General features: G+C 43.1%; 1 protein-coding gene across 1 annotated transcript in view; it reads right to left on the reverse strand.

The window, feature by feature from the left end:
• Window positions 1-11,337, reverse strand: part of TGFB2 (transforming growth factor beta 2) — a 74,218-nt gene extending 62,881 nt beyond the window's left edge. The window contains exon 1 of the mRNA XM_084623289.1: window positions 9,802-11,337. Within this exon, the coding sequence (XP_084479415.1) occupies window positions 9,802-10,144 (343 nt within the window). The 5' untranslated portion in view covers window positions 10,145-11,337. The remainder of the gene's footprint in view (window positions 1-9,801) is intronic.
• Window positions 11,338-23,266: the final 11,929 nt, after the last annotated feature.

Genomic DNA, 23,266 nt, shown 5'->3' on the forward strand with positions numbered 1-23,266 from the left:
GTGGGACCAGAGCACCCAGGACATGCACTGATCCCACACATCTCCTAGGCAACAGCCACTAGCAGAGCTCCTACGCAGCCCCTATTTAAAAGTGCCCATCCCGATAAAGGATGGCAGTAATGTAGCTGCCTTTCTTTCCTCAAGGGTGAATGCCTCCTGTTGAAGCTGCTCCAGCCGGCATGTGGTCAAGGGGTGCAAATTGCCCCCTTCAGATGTGGGAATGAAGTTGCTAAAGATTTCACTGTCTATATTTTCATTAAATATGAGGTTGCGCAGGGTTAGCTGGAGTTGACTCCAGTATGAAGAAGCTCATAAATGGGGAAGTCTGCAATTAAGATCCAAGAGGAAAAGCTGGTGCTATGTTCACTATGCTCACAGGAGTGTTTCTCAGCTTTGTTGGTCTGCCCCATTCTTATGGGCAAGTAGGGTTTGAAAACAGACAAGCAAGTTCCTATATTCGCTAATTTCTTGCGGTGACTTAGATTCCTCTCTCACCATTCCAGGCTTGCCAGCCACTTCTGGCCAGTATTTCAACTCCTCTGTACCTAAAGAGGGGGAACTTGCGCCTTAATATTTACATGGCACTTTGAAGACTTAAACTGCTATAAAATTGCTACGTATTACTCTTCCTATTAGAACTCTTGACAATTTCAGCTAGTCCTTAGTGCCTGTTTTTCCAGAGCACAAAAACACCAATCCGTACAGCACATTGGGCAGCGTCTGCTCAGGAGCAGCCAAGCTTTGAAATAACAAGGGCTATTGCATCTCAAACCTGACCTGCATTAGCAGACATGTGCAGACTGGAGAGCTTAAAACAGCATCTGCTTACTGAATGTTGGGCTCATTATTATTGTTTAACACTCATATGGCAGGATTGGGCCCACTGTGCCAGGAGCTGTACAAACAAACAACAAGACACAGGGCTATCAGTTTTTCAACTTCATGAGCACAAAGTTCACTCCCAATTTTTTTTAAAGGAAAAACCCCCACATTTTGATTCCTTAGTCATCTCTATGATTTGACCAACACTCTGCTTTAGTTGAGCTAGCTACTGAATTGCAAAGGCCCAACGTAAACAAAAACAAATAAGAAAAGGAAACTTCAGCAGCGCTTAGCTTGCCTTTTAAAATTCAAGACGGGGTTTGAATGAGACGAAGCCAGTGAAAACACAAACACTGGCCAAATGAGGAAAAATAATGAATTTATACAAGTGAAAAATTGAAATGGAAAGAATGACAGATCAACTGCTGCACTCGGTGTGCACATAATAATCACTGATAGACCTTCCCCAGGAAGTGTTGAAATTACCATCACTGAAATGAGTCCAGCAGTTTAAAATTAAATTATCTTTCCCAGAACATTCCAATTTGGGCTTTGGCAACAACAGCTGTTTTAATGCTCTTAAATATATTTATATATATTTTTAAAAAGTGTAGTATCCTCTTTCAAGCAAGACCTCCCTCTTAGTTTTTGCAAAGTCAGACTGGACTTGTGGTCATTTTGCAGGGTCCTTTTTTCAAAGCCAATGTTCGAATTCACAGTCATCAGATTAAGCAACAAACAGGGATTCTTACAACAGCCCTGAGTTATGAATGAATGGTTATTTGTGAACTAGCCTGTCAAGACAGATGCAGTATTTGTCAGAGTAGTGTGGGTTAGATATGGTGGGAAGGAGCCAAACAAACAGAGCCAAGGTCAAAGTCATAACATTTTCTTTCTCTCTCTTTTTTTTTCCCCTGTTTTTTTTCCCCCGTTTTGTTTTGTTTGCTACAGTGTTTGCTGAAATATAATGCACTAGTGAATATTTTCACTCAGCCTGCCCTATATTTTTGTCTGAAAAGCAATATCTTCTCCATGCAAGGAAAGCAAATGAATTTATAAATAAATGAGTAATAGTTTTTATAATACAAGGAAAATATAACATGTTGGGCCTGATGCAAAGCTCACTGAAGTCAATGGAAAGATTCCTATTGATTTCAATGACTTTGGGGTCATAGGGAACTTGGATATGTGGTGCAATCTTGTCCAGATTAAAACTATTATTGTTATTTATTTGTATTGCAGTACTGACTGGGAGGCCGTCATGGACCAGGACCCATTGTGCTAAGTTCTCTACAAACACAGAGCAAAGAGACAGACCCTGCCCCAAAGAGCTCAGCCTGGTGGCAAAACTTCCATTGACTTCAGAGGGAGTAAGATGAGGTCTGTAGTGAAAATCCAGAATAGTTTCAATGCACCTCACTGTGCATCATGAAACCACAGTTATAGGAAATTTCTGTTTCTAGGGTCATACCTTCCCCTCTTGCAGGAAAAGGTGTATGATGGGAAAAGATGTTCTGAAAATCCCACCAGTTCAAACTCACAGGGTTGCTACTGAGCTTTCTTCCCTAGGGTGGGAACATGGGATAGTATCCATAGGATGGTATTCAGGGTGCAAACTTCACACTGCCTGGGAATTCACAGGGAAATCCAGGTGCCATACTCCCTGGGCCTCGGGGTATGACAGAGTCCATCTGCACTGCTTGCCAGACCCTTCCCCTAAGGTATATTATATGGCTCATGCAACAGCCACAGGCTTCTTCCCCTGAGGGAAGTCAATACTGTACTTCAACAAGCAGTGAGAAAGCACAAGCAGATTTCCACTTGGAACTCCACTGGGTTTGGAGGCCATCGTACTGCAAAGAGAAGGTGCTTCCCAGCTCAGAACCAACTTGCAGAGCTCCTGTTGTATGTAACAAAAAAAACTCAACAATTACCCAGAGGTATACACCTAGTCATTCAGATCCAAAAGCCCAGCACACTGTCATATGAGCTAAAGGAGAACTCCTGTAGTAATTAGTAATAGCACAGTCCCTTCTCCTCTCTGTCAGCCACTAGAGGGCATCATCATTCACTCATTCATTCACACAGAGCCTGCAGCTTACATTGGGAGGAGGGGGGATATGATGCCTGGAGTTGAATGTGCTCCCCACCCCCTTGTGCAGAGTTGTGGCCTTTGAACCCTTTCCCCCTCTCCTTTACTCCCTTCTGTACCATTCAGCTGTATTTTTGTACTTCTGGGTTTTCCCTCACAGTTATTATAGAACAGCAAGGACGGTGTAGACAGTTTTGAAGGAGTTGTTTCAAGAGGAAATGTAGCTGCTGTAGCCAGACCATTCCAGGAAACCAGTTGATAGTAATGTTGCTGTTAGGTACCTACTTGTGGATATCATAGATTTAAAAAGAAACAAACAACAGTTTGCGGTTGTAGGCAGGATGCAAACATACTCTATCCAAAATGACAGAAGCAAACTTTTTAGTCTAAACAAATCTGTTCAGCATCCATAACATATTATTAAATTAAAATAATACCTGGAGAACATATAATTCCCAGGCTAAAAGCTGCCCATTTAAATGTATAGCATATGGTTTCACAATGGGAATGGAAACATTTGTGCATCTTCACTAATGACTTGTTTTGTCAAGATGCACTGGGAGTTTCCTCTTAATCTGTAATGTGGAAGCATTTCTAGCATAGAGACACTTGCATAACAAAGAAAGCAAGCTGGCCAACTGGAAGAGACTCTTCAGAATAACAAAGATAATGAACAGAGAACTTTTTTTTTTTTTTTTTCCTGAAAAAGACTTTTCTCGTCTTGCCTCTGCTACTGGTCCTGATGTTTAGCAATACGTTTTCTAAGCGCTGTGAGGGATTTTAGCTGCATGGCTCCAAAATTCTGTTCATACCTCTGCTAATGTCCTATAAAATCAGGTCCCAGTTCAGCAAGCTACTTAAGCTTTAATTGTTAATGGAACTATTCACATCCTTAAAGCTGCACACTTGTTTCTTGCTGAATAGGGACCTCACTGAAGAACAAATCCTAGTGTCCTTGTTTAGCTTTTGCTCAGTTCTTATACATGCAAGAGTCCCAAATTTAACGCGATAACATCAACCTATGAAAATATTTTACCTATTGTCCTTACAAGTGATACCTAAAATTACTAGGACTGACAAGGGTTAGTGAAAGCAAATAGTTTGTCTTAGTTTTTTTCAGTTTATTTACATTGTGTGTTTGACAGCACTTTGAGATAGTCAGTTCTGCTTTCTTCCCTCTGTAGCCATTTGCACCTTGATCCTATAACAGGCTGAAGCCAAAGGGACTTCATGTGGGTATAGGGTTCCATCTATATAGTCACTTACAGGATTCGCAAAAAGAAAAAGGAGTACTTGTGGCACCTTAGAGACTAACCAATTTATTTGAGCATGAGCTTTCGTGAGCTACAGCTCACTTCATCGGATGCATACCGTGGAAACTGCAGCAGACTTTATATACACACAGAGAATATGAAACAATACCTCCTCCCACCCCACTGTCCTGCTGGTAATAGCTTATCTAAAGTGATCATCAGGTGGGCCATTTCCAGCACAAATCCAGGTTTTCTCACCCTCCACCCCCCCACACAAATTCACTCTCCTGCTGGTGATAGCCCATCCAAAGTGACATTAACTTGGATTTAAACTTGGAGAGTGGTCAGTTTGGATGAGCTATTACCAGCAGGAGAGTGAGTTTGTGTGTGTATGGGGGTGGGAGGGATGTGAGAAAACCTGGATTTGTGCAGGAAATAGCCCAACTTGATTATCATGCACATTGTGTAAAGAGTTGTCATTTTGGATGGGCTATCACCAGCAGGAGAGTGAATTTGTGTGGGGGGGTGGAGGGTGAGAAAACCTGGATTTGTGCTGGAAATGGCCCACCTGATGATCACTTTAGATAAGCTATTACCAGCAGGACAGTGGGGTGGGAGGAGGTATTGTTTCATATTCTCTGTGTATATATAAAGTCTGCTGCAGTTTCCACGGTATGCATCCGATGAAGTGAGCTGTAGCTCACGAAAGCTCATGCTCAAATAAATTGGTTAGTCTCCAAGGTGCCACAAGTACTCCTTTTCTTTTTGCGAATACAGACTAACATGGCTGTTACTCTGAAACTTACAGGATTTGCACTTTAGTCAGTCAGTTTCCTCCTTTATTTATGTGGGTCTTTCACACAGAAGCAGAAGACAGAAAAACATCTAAAAATGGTCACCTGTGACTGTAAAACCCCAAACTGGCAGAGGAGTAGGGACTGGGTGGAGTACCAGACAATCTACATTTTAAAAAATGTGACTAGATTCCAAGATGATGTATCTATTTAAGACAGATATCAATGGGAGTTTTGTTTGAGTAGGCACTGAGACAGGGCTTCAGGATTTTGGTCCTAGGGTTTTGTGTTTTTTTGTTCTGGATGGTCTTCTGAACCCCTCCAAGAGCCTAAGGTATTCCTTGCATATTTCTTTCCCTTAGTCTCCCTCTCCTCAAATCACACAGTAACAGAATTTACCATGCCAGATCAGATTACTGAGCTCCCAAATCTGGTACTCTACTATTGGCTGTGGCCAATACCTGATGGTTCAGAAGAAAGTGAAAAACACCCAGAATGCACTTTGCCATTTGTATGATGAGGGTACATGTGGGAGGACTGATTCCTTCCTGACTTCAGTGGTGATCATCTTATGTAGAGAAGCAAGACATTTGACTACCCCCCTCAGTATGTAGAATTACAAATGATACCATTGTTCATAATATTATCGCGCCCCTTTTAAAATCCATCAGCAACTTCTTGGCTCTAAAGAGCAGAGGAAGACTCATGAATGATACTCATGTTTAAGCCACATGGCATCATTCCCACCACCTTCCCTCTACCCTACTGGAAGCCTCCTCCAGTGCTCCAAATTCCTTATGAGCAGTAAGAGGCTATGAGGAAATCAAACTCCAGGGAGGTGCTGAGCACCACAGCTAGGCCACTGGGTCAACACAGTGGGGAGGTTTAAAAGAATATACTCCTTTTGAGAATGCTTCCATATTTTTAACAAAATAAAAAATCCTGAAAGATTAAGTTCTGGGCTCTGCTAAATGCAAAACACACATGAGCTGCACATGAGTAGCTGTTAACATTTGGTAATGATGCAATCAGTGAAGGGGAGGCATATAGCATAGACACCGCTGTACTAGTAACTCAATTATTCTGAAGACAAGAAGTCCACATGCATATAATTACTGGTAAATCAACTCCTTGTTCATAAAACAGAAGCATGGCCTTGTACCCAGCCAGTTTATAGGTGGTTTTTTTTTTTCCCATTGGTCAAATACTCAGCAGAATGACAGTCTATGTAACGCAATATTCATGCAATAGAGTTCATTCAAAGATAGGTTATATCAATAACTTCCATAAAATGCATGTATAGACAAGAGCTTGGCTTCATGGGGGGAGGAGGGGGACTTGTATAATATTAGTATAACGTTAATGTGAAACAACTATCAAGAAAAGAAATCATAATTTTTCAGGGTTTTGGATATTTTTAGTCCCACCTCCTTCAAAGATGATAGAATACTCAAAGTGATCACTTACTCTCATAAGGCCCAATCCCCATCAGTTTTTACTGACTGTAATGGGAGTTTTAGATGAATAAGGAATACAGAATTGGGCCTTTATATGTTTACCACAAATAAGCTTTCCAAATCCCTGAACACATGTCTCATTAATTATATGTATGTATAATAAATGTCCCAGATGTCAGATTATTATTATTTGCAATCTGTAACTGTACTGATATTACATTTCTGCAGATTAACAGTGCAATGTTTGCCATCACTAAATTGAAATAAACATTCAATTTAAATATCAGAACCTGTCTAGTCAGCAATTTTATCCCAGAGACAAAATTATCTTCTAAAATGCTCCTGCCAAGGAAGGTTAAATACCTAAATATGACCTCATTTTAATAAAACCAGGACTTTGGAACTTGAAAGATAATGGTTTCTAGGCACAGAGTTTTCAAGCGTTCTATCATCTACTGTCTTTAGATTTCACATTCAATCTCCTTTTACAGATCTCTGTAAAACAACTCAATTACTGACTGTTTGGACTTTTATTACCTAACCCAAAACAAGATACATAGGGATTGCTGCAGAAACCAAAGCTCAGCTGCTTTTTGAGTTTGCAAAACTAGTGGCACAAAAATAATATCAAGAAGCTTTGGAATCTATTGTCTACATGGGTCTATTATTCTTTGACTCTCTGAATTTCCACATATATTCTGACTACAAGTGTCTTTAACCTCAAATGGACTGTCAAGCAGACACCAGATGCCCCCTTATTCCCTCAGTGCAAACTATCAGTAAACCTTAGCATAACTTTACTTTGAGCCTTAAACTAACAGCATGTGAAAAGATTAATATGAATAAATTCAAAACTAATCAGATCCCTTCTTTAAATGTTGACACAGTATTATTTATATCCCATAAATACCTTCTTGACTAAAATTCATCCCAGGAGATTGGCATCTTGCCAGTTCTATTCATATTTACGGTATTTATATAGTACAGTTGGCCAAGGATAATATTTAAGACAAAATATGCCTTAGGGTATATACAATATCTCTTATAGTTTTCCTTTTACATCTCCTCATTGCTAAAAATATTTAGTCTGAACTGTATAAAATGCCTCACAAAGACCTATCAGCAATCTGCAGTGATATATAGCTGACTATGAGTATAATTAGAGCATATTTGTAATACTTGGTCTGTAGTCAGTTACTGAACGCTAACAACTTTGTGGTTAAAAACTCAACCACTGATCTTTCCCATGCCTTCATCTCAGCAGCTTTTGACCTTCAATGCATTCATATTGATCTCCTTCTCCTTCCTCATCACTGTCCCAGCGGGATCAGGAACTGCAGAGTTATGACAATTATTCAGTGAAGTCTAGGAGAAAGTGCAGCCAATGCTGCACTTTCAATTTGTTTGTTTAAAATATGGTGGAGCAATTCCTTCCTTTCTGTCTTTTTTGGAAAGGTTCGCTCAATCCAGTATAACTAGAGAGCAGTGGAAAAACAGTTAACCTACTTACTATGATGTTAACCACGGCACTTGCACAGTAGTATTGGATCTGTTGCTAAATGGCCTTCTGATCCCAAACTTCTGATGCACTCTGTTGGTAGATACCTGAAGTCTATTTTATGCTGCCAAAACCCTTACTAATACTTTAGCACTGTTCCGACTTTTGACAATATTTTAAAAATAGACCCTCTTTTGTCAACTTTGATGTCACACACTTCAGATATTTTAATTTTCTGACAAGTATACGGCTGGATTTGATAATAGTAACTCTTTGTGTGATTTTCTTTGGGGGGAAAAGGGGGCAGATCTGTGGTCAGGATCAATGCACCTTGCCTTCAAAAACCCTCTATTACACGTTCATACCCGTATATCAAGGAGTTGCTACTACTTCCTATGGCCTTTGTTAGTAAATACTTGCTACCAGGCTCAGGGCATGAGGTGTTGGGTCTCAAAACAAAGTTCTGACTTTCACCAAAATACCAGCAAGGATGGTATGGCAGTGAGGGTGTGAGTGTGTTTTGAAGGAAAACTGCCATGATTTCTACGTTCGGTCTCAATGTTATTGCTACAAATTACACTGAAGCTTTTGCGCATACCCACTTGGCTCCAATATACATAAAAAAATCTTCCTTCCCCCAGGGTAACAAGGGTGGAGTATATTTATCCTAGCTGTTATTGTAATTACAATAATAAAATGGCTTTGACTGCGAGGATGTCCTGTACCTGATGGTGTCATTTAACAGTAAAAGAAGAAAAAGGCAGCTGCAAAGAGTGGGGTGCGGACACTTTGGCTGGCATCATGGGACTATCGCATGCAAGACACAGCAAGCTATAAAGCTACAACTTGTTAAAACTAAAAATAAATAAAAGAAAATGCAATTAGAAACTCTAGGATAAAGTTACCAAGATGGCTACATTATCTATTTAAGCAAGAGGTATGTACTTTTCAAAAACAGACAGCAAATATATAGGGCATCAAGTGGAGGGTGGGGGAAGAGGGAGGGAAATGAACAGATTAGGCACTGGAGTTTCGGATACACTGATGGTGAAGTTATGTTTTTCTCTCTCTGGTATTTAACCTTCCTTGGCATGAGCAGCTAGTTTGGTTTTTTTAAGGACTTTTATGCTTTTCTGCACACCCACCGCCGCCGCTACCAAAAGAAAGAGGCATGTTATGATGATTTGTATTCATTATAGGTGGGATCTGATGAGATACCAGCACATAACATTTTTCCCTTTTATTGTTCAGAATGAGATGTGTATCATCAGTGTCATTCAAAAAAACAGCAAAGGGCAGAAAAATGAGAGGGGTTGCAGGAACCTGGCACTAAACAGAAGGGAGAACTTCTTTGTACCTAAATTAAAGGCACCATGAATTGGAAGGGTGGCTATTAAACTGCAAACAGAAGGGAGAGGTCTCTGCAGTTGTCCTTTCTTAGGGTACCAATTTAAGAAGAGATCTTGAGAATGATGTTCTGGGGATTGGGGAGTTGGCAAGGATGGGGAAAGAAGCCTCGGATTCTTTTTTTTAAACACCTTTTTTGAAAAACGCAGGGATAGACTGAGGCAAATTGAGGGGAAGAACAGCTGTGGAAAGAGGGTCGTTTTAGAGAGGGAAGGGTGTGGGGGTGCAGCACGCCCACGTCCTAGGGGCACACACAGTGACGTGTGTGATGAGTTTGAGGGAGAGGGTGAGAGGAGATCAAACACAGCAGATCTGCAAGCAACCGACCCACCCTTCCCCCCAAAAAAAGTATGAAAAACGAACTAAGAAGATGAGTGAAATGAACAGATAAGGGGGCTTATGGTACATTGGGCAGGTATTTCAGGGCACTGCCAAGGCTGGGGCGGGGGGTGAAATCACACACACAGAGAGGACTTACTTTCGGGGTAAAAAGGCAGCATGTCTATTTTGTAAACCTCTTTGGCATAATACTCCTCATCGCTCCTCTCCCTTTCGCAAGTGGCGGCTCTGTGGTTGGCTTTCTCCTGCAGCAGGTCCCTGGTGCTGTTGTAGATGGAGATGACCTCCGGGGGCACCTCCTCGGGCTCGGGGTACTCTTCAGGGGGGCTGGTGAGCTTCAGCTTGCTCAGGATCTGTCCTCGGATCGCCTCGATCCTCTTGCGCATAAACTGATCCATGTCTAGGGTACTGCAGGTAGACAGGCTGAGCGCCACCGTGGCCAGATCCAGGGTGAGCACCACGCTCAGGAGATAGCGGTGCATTTTCGGGTTTAAACCCAGCGTCCCAAAAAGAGTGACTTGGAAAAGAAGGGGATGGGGGGAGGGGTGCAAAGGAGGGGGAGCAGCTGCGGTTGGAAACGCAACCGGGTTGCCAGGAAAAGGCAACGGGGATGCAAATGGAAAACGCCCCCGGGTTACACAGGCGAGTTGCAAAGAAAGCAGGTCGCTACCTCTGCATCAGCCTCCAAACTGAACAAACATGGGGGGGGGGTGGATTTTAACCAGCCCCCACCGCGGCGAGAGCCACTAGAGGAGAGTTTCCCTAGCGAGCCGGTGTGGCGGGGCTGGCCAGGGAGCAGCGCTCCTGAAGCCGGAGGGCGAGCGGGTGGCAGCCGGGCGCTCAGCTCCGGGCTCCTGCTCTGGGCTCCTCCAGCGCCACGCGCGGGACGGGACGGGACGGGAGAGGGGCGATGTCAGGGGCGGGCTGGCGGCGCGCGCTGAGCTGAGCTGAGCTGCTGGCCCCGCGCTGCGGAGCTGCAACAACACACGCAGCAGCTGCGAGCAGAGCGAGCCGCCCCGCAGGCGAGAGGGCGCCCACGTGTGTGTGTGTGCGCGCGCGGGGAGAGTCCGGGACGCCCCGGGGCTGGGTGCGGGGGGGGGCTCTGCTCTGCTCTTCGCTCCTTCGTGCGGCGCTGATCCTGCCGCCGGCACCCCGGGCTGCATGCACCGACCAGCCCCCCTCTCTTGCGGTGCAGCTTCCCCGGCGCCCTCCTCTTCCTCCAAAGAAAGCCAACCCAAGCCACAGTCAACAAGCCGGCGCTGCTGTTGCTGCGGCTGCGGCGGCGGCGGCAGCCTCCTGTGGGTCGCGAGCCCGGGCGTTCAAAAGGTGCTTTGCCCCTTTCTCCCTCGGGGGCACCTCTCCCCCCTGGCTTGGTTTCAGAGCTTGCCACGCACGGCCCGATCCGCGCAGCTCCTGCTTTACTTTATCTGCAGCCCCGTTAGTCTCTCTCTCTCTCTCTGTGTCCTCCTGCCTCCCTCCCTCGCTGAGCCCCGTTGCTTTCCTTGCGAAGAGGGAAACTTTGCCAGCAGATAACATCACGCTCTTGCGGGGAGAGGGAGATTTATAAGGTCTCCCTGCACCACGTGTTTGCCTCCCAACAAAATGACGTGGTGGGATTGCATGGAAGAGGATTCCTCTCGCGTTTCCCTCACCCCGGCTCCTTAGTCCCTCTGTGCAGCAGGCAGGGGCCCCGCCAGCCAGCATTAGCGGTGCATACGCTTCAAGGTGCCGCACCGCGCGGGGTCGGAGAGAAGGGGAGGGGGGACGCGAGCTGAAAAGCCAAAGCAACTCTTGCCAGGCTTGCTTGGGGTTTACTGTTTCTTGAGCCTGTTATTAACGTCATGGAGCCAAAGCGCACCGCGGCTTGCAACTGTGTTGCAGGGAATTGACTGGCACCCGCGATAGGGGTCACTGTCATGCCTGCCCCACCTTTTGTGGAGCTCTGTGAGGTATTTCTATTAGAAAAGTATGTGCAAATAATTATGGTTCATTATTAGATTAGGCAGCAAATTTGGCCCATTGTTTCAATAGTCAACAGAAGGTATTCTGGCTTTGCTCAATCCACTCGCCTGTACTTAACTTCTACTTCCATACACATTTTGTGGCCTTGTTCTCATCATTCTCTCCTCTGAAGTGTTACCTGGTTATCATTATACTCATTAGGACTGTGATGATGATTCTCTCCTGCCTTCTCCTAGGTGTCCTTTGTGCACATTGTCATTTGTACTAGGCCACTCAGTCGCTCACTCCAGGAGCTTTTTAATTTCTGTCTCTCTAATTTGATCTCTCAGTTACTTCTTATATCCACCACAGTCTCCTAGATGTTATATATAGAATGACCTGTTGGGTTTACCTTGTCCATCTTGGTGCCAATGCATGATCATTCCTTCTTTGTACATAGGGAATTGCTAGTGGTTTGACTTAAATGCATTCTGCCCATACCGCATTCTGGCCCTGCTCTTGAAAAATTATTCTACAGTCAAATAGATCTCATTCTTAACTTCATCCCCTATGTCTTTTCTTTTTCTGTCACAGTCCATTTATCACATCTGTACATCAGCATGAATGAACTTCATGAAATGATCAAGTAGCCTTTGTTCCTTTAACACCCGCCATTATATCCCTACATTCCCTTAAGCATTAAGTTGTCATAATTTTTCACTGGATGTGTTAAGAGAGAGAGAATCATTTGGGAGCCTCTACTAAGTCATCTAGCCCACGCTCTTCCATAGTGACCAGATTGTTTCTAAACCTCCTGTTATGGTATAAGATAGGGGTGTAGGAGCATTCAGTGCAGCATGATGACATAAGGGGCATAAAGGGTTAGGACCACAGCTATACTATTCCTAATTATGTTAGAAAAAATGTACAGAGGAAGCGAGATAGGACGGCTCAAATATCCCAAAAGATATAGGCCCAGATCCTTAGATGGTATAAATCAACACAGAACCACTGAAGTCAAAAGAGTTATACCAATTTATACCAGCTGATGATCTAGCCTTAGAAGTACTGTTTCTAGGAAGTATTACAAAGATTTCTAAAAAAGAAAAGGAACGGAACGGTATGCATCCGATGAAGTGAGCTGTAGCTCACGAAAGCTCATGCTCAAATAAATTGGTTAGTCTCTAAGGTGCCACAAGTACTCCTTTTCTTTTTTTCGAATACAGACTAACACGGCTGTTACTCTGAAACCAAAGATTTCTAAGACTTGCTAGTCACTTGAAAGTGGTAGCCCTTAGATTAAGGGCAAGATTTTACTTCTCAGTATGTCTGCAAGGAAAACAGCTTCCTTACAGCAGTTATAATGGGCGGGGGAGATAAAAGGGCCTAGCAGTACTGAACTACTGCATGTTGTTCACAATGGCAGGGCTCCACTGTAGGGAAAGCAGTGTTGCGAGCGCACTGCTGAGGATATAAGCAAAGACGAGCCTTCCTACTGGATAAAGGACATGAGAATACTGTATATTTGAAAGGTCATTTCTTTCATCGTTTGAAAGTAAACACGTTTAAAAATAAGCAGAGATGGATGGCACTGCAGCCACACAACTGACATTGCACCAGTCCTGAATATCGCATTTAATGGCACCTGTCCATTTAAACCTGTTTGAATTCCTACAGAGAGCTGAATAAAAGTTTTCCTCTCACATCACCACATTTTGATTGTTTTCTGTGTCAATGTCTTACTCTTCTTGACCTGAAAGGTACAGCTCCAGTGATAATGATTTGGGAAATAATATGGTTTCCAATATCAGGCAAAATGAAATTGAATTAGTGGATTCATTTGATCTTATTTCTGTAAGATTCCTGTTTAAAAACAAAACGCCATTTCCTCAGCTAGTATAAATTGATATAACTCCATTGACTTCACTCACCAACTAAAGATCTGGCCCTGCCACCCGTTGGATCTAAGATGTGAATGTTTCTGAACATAAGTTTGTGAAATTAATGTAGTTCCTCCCAAACCTGTACCTGAAACCATGAAGAAATATACTGTAATACATCCAGGGCCACATAAGAATTTACAGTTGTTACTACGCTGTACCTCATGCCAATCCACAACTTCACAGCGACAACACAGCTAGAACACAGATCCTCCTACTCAAGCACTAGCCCACAGCATGTGAGCATTTAGACACTCTTCACTAGCTGTCCGCAATGATAAGCAGAGCTGGGCAGAGAAAGGTAATTCTCCTTCAGGATTTTGATATTTTGAAACTTGCTTTTTAGGAAGTTAGGAATAAAAAACAAAAATTTCAAAATTCTCTGTGGACCCTAGGGTCTCTGACTCTGAGGCAATCTGTTTGGGGGGCTGCTCCAGAGCCGAAGACCCTTCCAGGTGAGCTGGGGAGTGAGGCAAATGAGCTGGCAGGAAAGCGCGCAGGTTTCAAAACCTGGCTGGTTTTCAGCTAAATGTCAGCGAAATTGAATGGTCTCCAGGAAATGTTTTGATTTTGCCAAATCAGCAAATTCCAAAAGAAGAATGTTGTGCCAGAACTTTTCCGATCAACTCTCGTTACAAGTCTTATAACCTACAACAGAGCAGTTCTTATGCTGTCCAGTAGAGAGGCCAATAGTGGTTCACACACACAAAACTACCAGTTCATTACACACTTTCTTAGTTTGACAAATCTCAACCTCAAGTGTCTGGCATTCACTATAGTTCAGCTCTCAGTTTGACATCAGTGTAACAAATCTGTTGCTACCTAAGGCTTCTTGGTATCACTATGGTGCAAATTATTGAAGCTCTCAGGAGCAGCCGGGATAGAATGTAGACTCCTGTTCCAAAAGCATAGATGGATCCCTACCACTTGATCTAAGCCCCTACCACCTGTAACATAGGGCCTGATATACACAGCTCAGCCATTGTGATTCTCCCTAGTAGAGAACATTCTAGCCAGTTCATTACAATATATACCAAAATACACAAGCACCAGGTTTCCATTTGAAAATTTGGAATTCTCTCTCTCATAACACATTGCCTACTTTCTATGTGCACCCAAAACTCTTGCTCCCACATATTTTCTTGTGGATATACAAGCAATGCAGAATTGGACCCCAAAGAAATTATGGCCCAACCTCTGTTTATCATGGACATGTGACCAATTGCATTGAGTAAGGCAATCAAGATTTGGCCCTGTAACTTTTGCCATTTTAATGTGCACGGTCCAATGCAATTCTGCTAGATAAAGTGCCATAAACTAAACATACTTTCAGAATTAAACAACCACATGCCTTTCAATACAGGTAATTCAGTTTTTGAGTTATAACTTTATTTTCACTCTGCACATATCTAATAGGCTAAACTATCATAATTAACCCTTGCATTTTATTTTGGGAAGGTATCCCTTGTATGTATTACATTCTAAAGAGTGAATTAGAGTGAAAAACTACTGTGGAAAACATTTACTAAATACAAATGCAGTTAAATTTCATTTGATCTATATTTTTTTTTAAATGGACCCCATCCTGCATTTCTTGGGCACCCAAATGTGAGTAAAGAAAGCACAGAGAAAGAACAGGACTTATCTGTTCTTGTGCTTTCAATTCAGTACAATGCTGTCTTTTTATATGTTGATTTTTTTTTAATAAACAGTAACTGTTTATTACAAAAACAGGGACACCTGGAAAGTTACTTCACACACTGAACTTAAGGCTTTCATGTTTCCTGTTAACTTAAAAATTATGTGGTCTGGATTTTACAATTTGTGGTTTCTTTTTTAGATTGTTTTGGTTATACACAAATGTGCTGTGCAAAATACAATGGCAATAATCTTTCTCAAACTGCTGACGACCAGGTCATTAAGTAAGGTGGCTGGCCACATTTCATAAACTAGAGAACATTGTTGGAGAAGGAATAACTTTTAAAATTTAAGAGGCACATTTCATAAGCTTCACATTGATGACGAGCGTCTGACAATTGCACAATTAATTCTTTGTGGCATACACAGAACTTTGCAGCAGTTACTCTGCTCATGTTGAATCTTAGCTGTTCTGACGCAGTCTGCCAGTCAAGAAACTTGCGAATTCTCCTTTCTATAAAAACAAGCACACACAACCGTTCAATTTCTAGAGCAGAGGTAGCACCTTATAACGGTGAGATGAAGAGATGACAAATAGAGGAAAACCATACGTAATAAAACACTTGATTTTACCATTTGGTGTAGCTGAAGGCACCAGTCCTCTACACTTCTGTATTGTGCTTTTCATTAGTGAGCATAGTGATTCCTATGTGTACTTGACACCAAAATCCTATTGAGCTTACTTCTGCAAGTGGCCCCATTGCCACCAGGATGTGTCTCTTATTTCATACAGGACTCTGTCCTGCAGCCCTTACGTTTCAAAAACATTGACTACTTTTTATCTCTGGATGTTCGACATAAAATTAAAATGATCTTATGTTAACATAGTGATTTTTGTTTTAGAGGCCCAAAGTTCTTTGCATACTTTACAAAGTGAAGGTCTGATCCTGCAACCTTTCCTCACAAGTAGTCCCAGCTCATGCAAACAGACCTCTTGGCTTCATTAGGAGTGTTCATGTGAGAAAGAACAACAGAATTCGGTCCAAATAACTTTTTCCACTTATACAGTGCCAGCACCTCTGAGTTGAAAGATGGGAACTGTTCTCCAGTGCACACCACCACTACACAACAATTTAAGACAGGAAACAAAGAACAATACCACAAGCAACTGAAGGTATAGTGCAAATTTAGAATGGACTATGACCAGGATACCAGCATTAAGACACCTAAGGCCAGATCAACCACAGATTTCCCTAACTGGAGGAGTATGCAGTCCCCGGTAGGTGCTGAGCTGACATAGCTATCTCTTGGACCACTCCTCCCGGCAGCTCTAGCTGTTGGAGGAATTCTGGGAGCAGAGATGGGGGTATGGCCACAATACTCTAGTTTAGGAACTGTTACTAGCTGACATAGATTAGACCCTGACAATCTGGAAGCCACAACAGCACCTTTGTGGAACAACCCTCCACTACTCAGTGCAGACTGGATGCTGCAGAAAATCGGGGGCACTAGTATTATGAAAATTGTAAGGGAATTTATAAAGACCATAGTGGTCAGGACCTCTAATCTAAACTATTATAAATTCATAGATCACTGCGTTATATGGAGTGCATATGTATTTCTTTCATAATATTTCAAGGCCTGAAAGGTTATTGCATGTTATTTTAGAATTGTATATAGACAGTGTTGATTGTGCGCCAATAAATAAGACAAATGATAATCGTAGAAATTGTTAGTAGTTCTAGCAGAACATCTATATGACAATATTCAGGAAATTCAATTGTACAACTTCAGTGAAAACATGCTTCCAGGCTGTACTTGTGGTGGTTTTTTAAGAAGAGGATTGTTTATAAAGCAATATTAAGTAAGTGGCAGCAGCCTCAAAAATGGGCCTGTAGTAATGTAATATCTTAAGCCACGTATTGCAGCTGCACAGGAACAGAGTTATTCTTTAGTTCACGAAGACTGTAGGGTTCTTGCTTCTCCGGCAGCCCGTTGGTGCAGCTTGCACAAAGAAAAGCGTTAAATAAAACAAAGTGGATTCCTAAGAGTGTAACATCTTCAAAGTGGCTCATTTTCAAGGGCAGCGGAGAAGAAAAACTCTAGACAGTTAGACTTTGATTTACTATTTTAGACCGTCCCAGTAGAAAGTCCACGCTGATCTACTTTGGGGAGTAGGAAGTGGGGAGAGGGGTGGAACAACTTCTAGTTTTTTCCCTGTGGCCAGAGATTGATATCCTCTTCAAATGTTTGGGGGTTTTTTTAAACATTTTCAAGTCCACTGTCCATGGACCACTTAAATCAACTGGCGCTCTGCACAAGAAGAGCTTGCAGGATTGTGTCCCTGTAGAATGAGCTGATGTAAATGAGGAAACTGCAGTCATTCATCAAACTGAAGAGACAGCCCTAGACCAAGTAGGATCAGATTTGCCTCTGTACAGAGTGCCTACAAAAAGCCTATGCCTTTAGCCATCCTAAGTGCTTTTAAGTGTTATGTAAGCCTTGAGTGGTTGCTCTGCACAGGAGTGAATTTCACCCCAGGGAGCAAATATACCCATAATAAAGTGTAATAAACTTTGTGTCTCACTGTTTTTCCTGGCTTTCACCGTGACAATGAGCATCCTTGGTCTACTGTCATAACCCAGCTTCATTCAGTGCATAAGGCTGTTCCCTATGAAAGCAGCTAGTTGTCAAGCCACATCAAAGAATCAACACTAATGTTTCTAAATAGCGCAGAAAAACGTTGCATATTCCCAGAATGTTTACACTGAGAATCAGAACTGGATTATTTCATTCATACATTAGTCATTCTAGTTTGCTTTGGTATGGGTTTTGTTTGATTGGTTTAGTGAATGCAGTGAGAGGAACTGACATCCTTTGAAGTTGGAATCCTGCATTTGTCTACAGCATGATACTGCTAACACAGCTCATCCCCTGACTAGAACGGGTAAGAGGGCAGCTCAGTATCTATGCCACTTCAGTGGCCTCAGCTGAGACTGCCCTCAAGAGCATCAACCATGCTGGCATTTTTCTGCAGTGGGTACAGTAGCACGTCAGAGTTGCAGATACCTTGGGAATGGAGGTTGTCTGTAACTCTGAAATGTTCCGTAACTCTGAAGACGACGTTATGGACTTCAGTGCTGGGGGCGGGTGGGGGAGGTCATTGAGACTGCAGGCGCAAGGTGGGGGTGGGGGTCAGGGCGGAGTTGGGGCCCACAGAAGCACCAGAGCTCAGCACTTTAGACCTGCAGGGAGCACTGGGGCTGGGGGCTTCAGCCCCATGGCTCCATACCCAGCTTCAGCCTTGCAGGGGGTGCCGAGACTCAGGGCTTCAGTCCTGGGTGGGGAGTCACCAAGGCTCAAGGCTCCACTCCTGGTTTCGGGGGGGGGGGTTGCATTAGGGCTCAGGGTTTTAGCTATGTGGGGAGCATTGGGGCTGAAACTGGCACTCCCCTCTTAGCTAAAGTCCCGAGCCCCAGTGCCCCCCCCCCCCCCGCAGGGCTGAACACCAGGAGCAGAGCCATGGGGCTGAAGCCCCAAGCCCCAGCGCTCCCCCCAGTCTAAACCCCTGCGCCCCAGTGCTCCTGAAGATCAGAAAATCCAAGCCCCCTTACCCTGTAGTTGCAGCCCCAACCCACCATGCCTGAAGCCCTGAGCCTTGGGCCTGAAGGCTTGAGGTAGTACAGCATTTGCTGGTGGGGGGGTTTTTTTGTCTCCACTGCTGCCTCATTGAGGACTTCCAGTTCCACAGGGTGTCTGGCTGACCGGTAAGTCCGTAACTCTGGTGTTCATATCTTTGAACTGTACATTCCCACTACAGATCAGTCTGAGTCCAAACTGATTTCACATCGGCTACTGAATAGCCACTTTTGGTCACTACTCCACCTGTGCTAGTGATCTAGAGGTATAGGGCTCTGATCGCTAGTCTGCTACGCCATCCAGGCCCTCTGCTCACCTCCAGTATGCCTCCCTCAGAATCTGCAGTAGTTTTACTACATTTACTAAGAGTTGTAGGACCTACACCACGAACAGGCTCAGACAGCAGCTTTGGATCTGGTTGCTCCATGGGTCTTTTAGCTGAGGCCTAGTATCTCAGCGTCAGATGTACCCTCTACCTGGACCATATCTTACACTTGCGTGGGGTGGGGATAGACTCTGACATTGGAGGCTTTTTCCAGTCATGCATAGATGATCCTGCTTGCCTTTCTATAAACTCTCTCAAACTGGATTTCTTTGGCATGCAGTTTTGGAGGCTTCCTATAAAGCACTTCCAGTCAGCTGTTCCATTTATTCACTTAGAGCCAATCCCTTGACCCTGTAAGGTCTATAAAGGCAATTCTATAGCATTCCAAATTAAGCCCGATCTAGGATGGATTAGCAGCTGCAAAGGCCACCCACACACAGGGATGTAACTCTCAGCTGTTCTTGTTTCTAAACTCACATTTGCCCCACTCCCATGCAAATTTGGTGCAGCCTCTTTTATTACAGTAAGCCTATTCCATCATACATGCAGAATCAAGGAACAGAGGTTACAGAAAATGTTATTTCCATTAAAGTAGGTAATTCCTCATCAATGCAAACTTTAAGGGCCTCCAGGCTCTATCTATTCCATCTCCCATTGACTTCAATAAGAGCAGGACTGCCCCACCTATTGCTTCCTCCTTGCCTTCTCTGTGTCCTTCATTGTATTCTATTTTGGTGTTGCAGCAGGTGGAGACTATAACATGGAGCTTTCTTCCAATTTTTGAGGCCTGCAGAAGCAGGCAGCTCAGGAGATGTACATAGCAATTAGGCTGTCTGGTCACAGAGCACTTCCTAGTCTAGCACTCTAAGAGTCCAGTAATTTCAATGAAGAGCACCCATAGGGCAAGATGGTAGCCAGTCTTGCATGGGTGCTCACAGTTGGGGTATAGAAGGAAGAAAACAGGGCACTAGGAAGTCAATACTTCTTGCACACCTGTCAGACAGACAATCCGTCCCGGAGACCATGAGGATTTTGCTCCTCTGTCCACACCCCACCCGCAGTGGAGGGGAACAAACATGGGGGAGAGTACATACAGCACCCTGTAAAAAGGTGGTGGAGCTCCCACAGCAGAGCATATACACACCCTGCCCCAGAGGCACTGAAACTGAGTCAAATAATGACAGGTTTCAGAGTAGCAGCCGTGTTAGTCTGTATTCGCAAAAAGAAAAGGAGGACTTGTGGCACCTTAGAGACTAACCAATTTATTAGAGCATAAGCTTTCGTGAGCTACAGCTCACTTCCTCAGATGCATATCGTCAAATAAAATGCCCTTGGGAGCTCCAGCTTCGGCCAGGCCTCTCTTCCACCCAACCAGGCTGTGGATTAGAGACCCCGCCAGGTCTTTAAATCCATAAAGACGACCAAAATAATTGTAGCATATTTTGCAAATCTTTGAAGCCTAGATTTCTTAGCACATTTTGCAAAAAATAGAATTATATGGAGACAAAGAGGCTGTGCAAACTGGATTTCTATACCACTGGGACCCAGGACTCAGAATACCATGAAAAGGACCCTCTCTTTGCGCTAATACATATTAAATTATCTGCCCTTTGGCCATTATCTAATTATAGGAACTTATCTCCTAACTATCTGGAGCGTTCCTGATCCAATTTATGAAAAGTTTAGACTTCAGAGGAATCTGTTTGACAGACCTCCTTGTACAGACATTTATTTCCCCCTTGTAGCTTTACCTTTCCTTTTTGCATCTTTCCTATTGGTCCATTCAGCATTGTACACAGCTGCTGGATGGAGGCTACTCAGAGTGTCTTCTTTTAATTTTGTTAATTTCATTCGAATCTTGGCCCAAACTCTGTTCAATTATTTCTTCCTTCCTTTTCCCCCTTGTGTTGACCAATTTTACATCTAGTCTCATTGACCGGTAGATTTGTATTATCTTGCTGGAAAATCTGGCTAAAACTTAATTATAAATCATGTATTAAAGTGAGAAACAGATGGCACTGAATTATATGTGTGCAGCAGGTTGGATAACTTTACGATGATGATGAAAAAAGGTTAATTAGGAAGACATCCATTGGAATTGATATGTTAGGTTGCATCAATGTGCATGCTTCCAAGTATTTTTTCATCATGTTTGAAAGTATTGGGTAGCTAGTTAAAATGGATTTTTAGCCACCTGTAGGTTGCTGGATTAAGTGCAACACACGTTGCTAGTATTATTAACTGCTAATAGTTGTCTGAACATCCTGGGTGAAATAAGCTTAATGGTCGGAGTGCACAGATTTCCACCTCACAGAACTACCTATCATATGTACACAGGCGCTAGTTGTCTGAGCAGAACGGCCAAGGATGGAATGCGGCACGGAGCTCAAATGGCAAGGCAGTGTGGCAGAAACCTCCTCTGGCCCTGTTGGTGTCAATAAACAGACTTCAGTCAACAGACCTTCTGCTCTAGCATCTTGCATGAGCTAAATCCTTTTCCTTTCAGACGCCTGTCCCCCTTTCACTCTAAAACAGAGCTGGAATCAGCAATTTTATAAACCTCTTCATTATATTTTAGTTTTTAATAAACATTTTGGGCCTAGGTTGCTGTACATCCAGATGTAATTCCCCACTGCTTTACAAACAGGGCCAAGTATTAACTGCATGCTACAGCTGGGGGAAATTAAGGCAGAGAGGTGAAGTGACTTTGCCTATGTCACCTTGGGTGTCATTTCCAGAGCTCTGGCCACTGCTCATCCGTCCCATAAAGCTCTATTCACCAGTGTAGATCACTGGCACGCTGTATCGTGGTTTGGCCCTACGCTTGGCCTACTGAATCAGCAGCAGATCAGACGGGTTGTGTGTGTTCAAGTCTCAAGGGGCCAGTCTATGGTTTTTATTCTCAAGTAGCTAGCCAGAATCATACACCCAGCTGCCAAAATTCAACCTGCAGGAAGGAGAGTGCTATATACAGGCACAAGGAAGTTCCCAAAGTCAGTCTTGCTATCAATTTACCTTGACTAATTGCCCCCTTGATAATATTGCCCACCCCATCACAAGCCCTGGAGCCCATCTACCAGTACTGTATGCTACCATGATGTAGGAAGGATACAAATCAGCCCTTGGATTTGGTATGGCACCGTACAGGAGACCAAATATTGAGTTCTGTGACCCTATACAGGAAAACAATTTGTCTCCTGGACCAAGTCTAGATTATGTGTGTTGTACCCAATCCTGCAGAATGTTTCAACACCCACTGAAACCAATTAAGTCTGCGGGTGCCGTGTATCTACCAGCATCAAGCCTTTAGCCTTATGTATGTCATACGGACATCTGATCATTTTTTACCTCACAAAAAGCAAACTTTAAAGGGACTTGAATTTAAAAGGACACAGCCAGTATGTTGATTTTCCTATTTGATCTACCTAAAAACTGTTACAATCTAGTGAGGAATGTTCTTCACATACTAAGTACATTTCACATAATTTAATTTTTTAATCCTTCATTTTGGCACCAAAAACTTGAAAACAAAAAAATCCCCAGGCAATTAAATAATATCACAGAAAACTAGCCATGTAATAAAGACTATAATTCTGTTGAGCTGATGTGAGATGACAAACAGGTGTGGAGTTGGCAGGTTCACACATGATCCTGCAAGGTGCTGCAATGGGAGAGAAGAGTGCCTTGCAAGAACTGGGGCCTTCACTACCCAAAGTTCCAAGACTGAATTTCCATGTATTATTTCACTGTTGTCAGTTTTAAAATATTATTTGATGTGTGTGCTTACACTCTGTGGCTCTGACACCCTGTTCTGGCATTGTGAAGAGGCCTGAATGTATGTGAGAATCAGATCCTGTTGTCTTAAGTCACTAACATTAGCATGGTCCTACTGTGATATGATGCTAATCAGTAGCACCACTTGCAAACTTCTAGCCTAAAGGAATTTTCTGAAACCACATGTTTTATAAAGAAATATTAAGTCATGTGCCTGCAAAATAAAAAATAGCACAGAGATTAACAGGGTGTTACTGAATATTTCATTCAGTCTTAAAAAAATTATTATACAAAGCATACCAGGCACACTTTCTGAACATTATTAACATCTTGCTGCTACATAGTAT

Source organism: Lepidochelys olivacea, assembly GCF_965140295.1.
Source record: "Lepidochelys olivacea isolate rLepOli2 genome assembly, chromosome: 3".
In the NCBI taxonomy this organism is placed as follows: domain Eukaryota; kingdom Metazoa; phylum Chordata; order Testudines; family Cheloniidae; genus Lepidochelys; species Lepidochelys olivacea.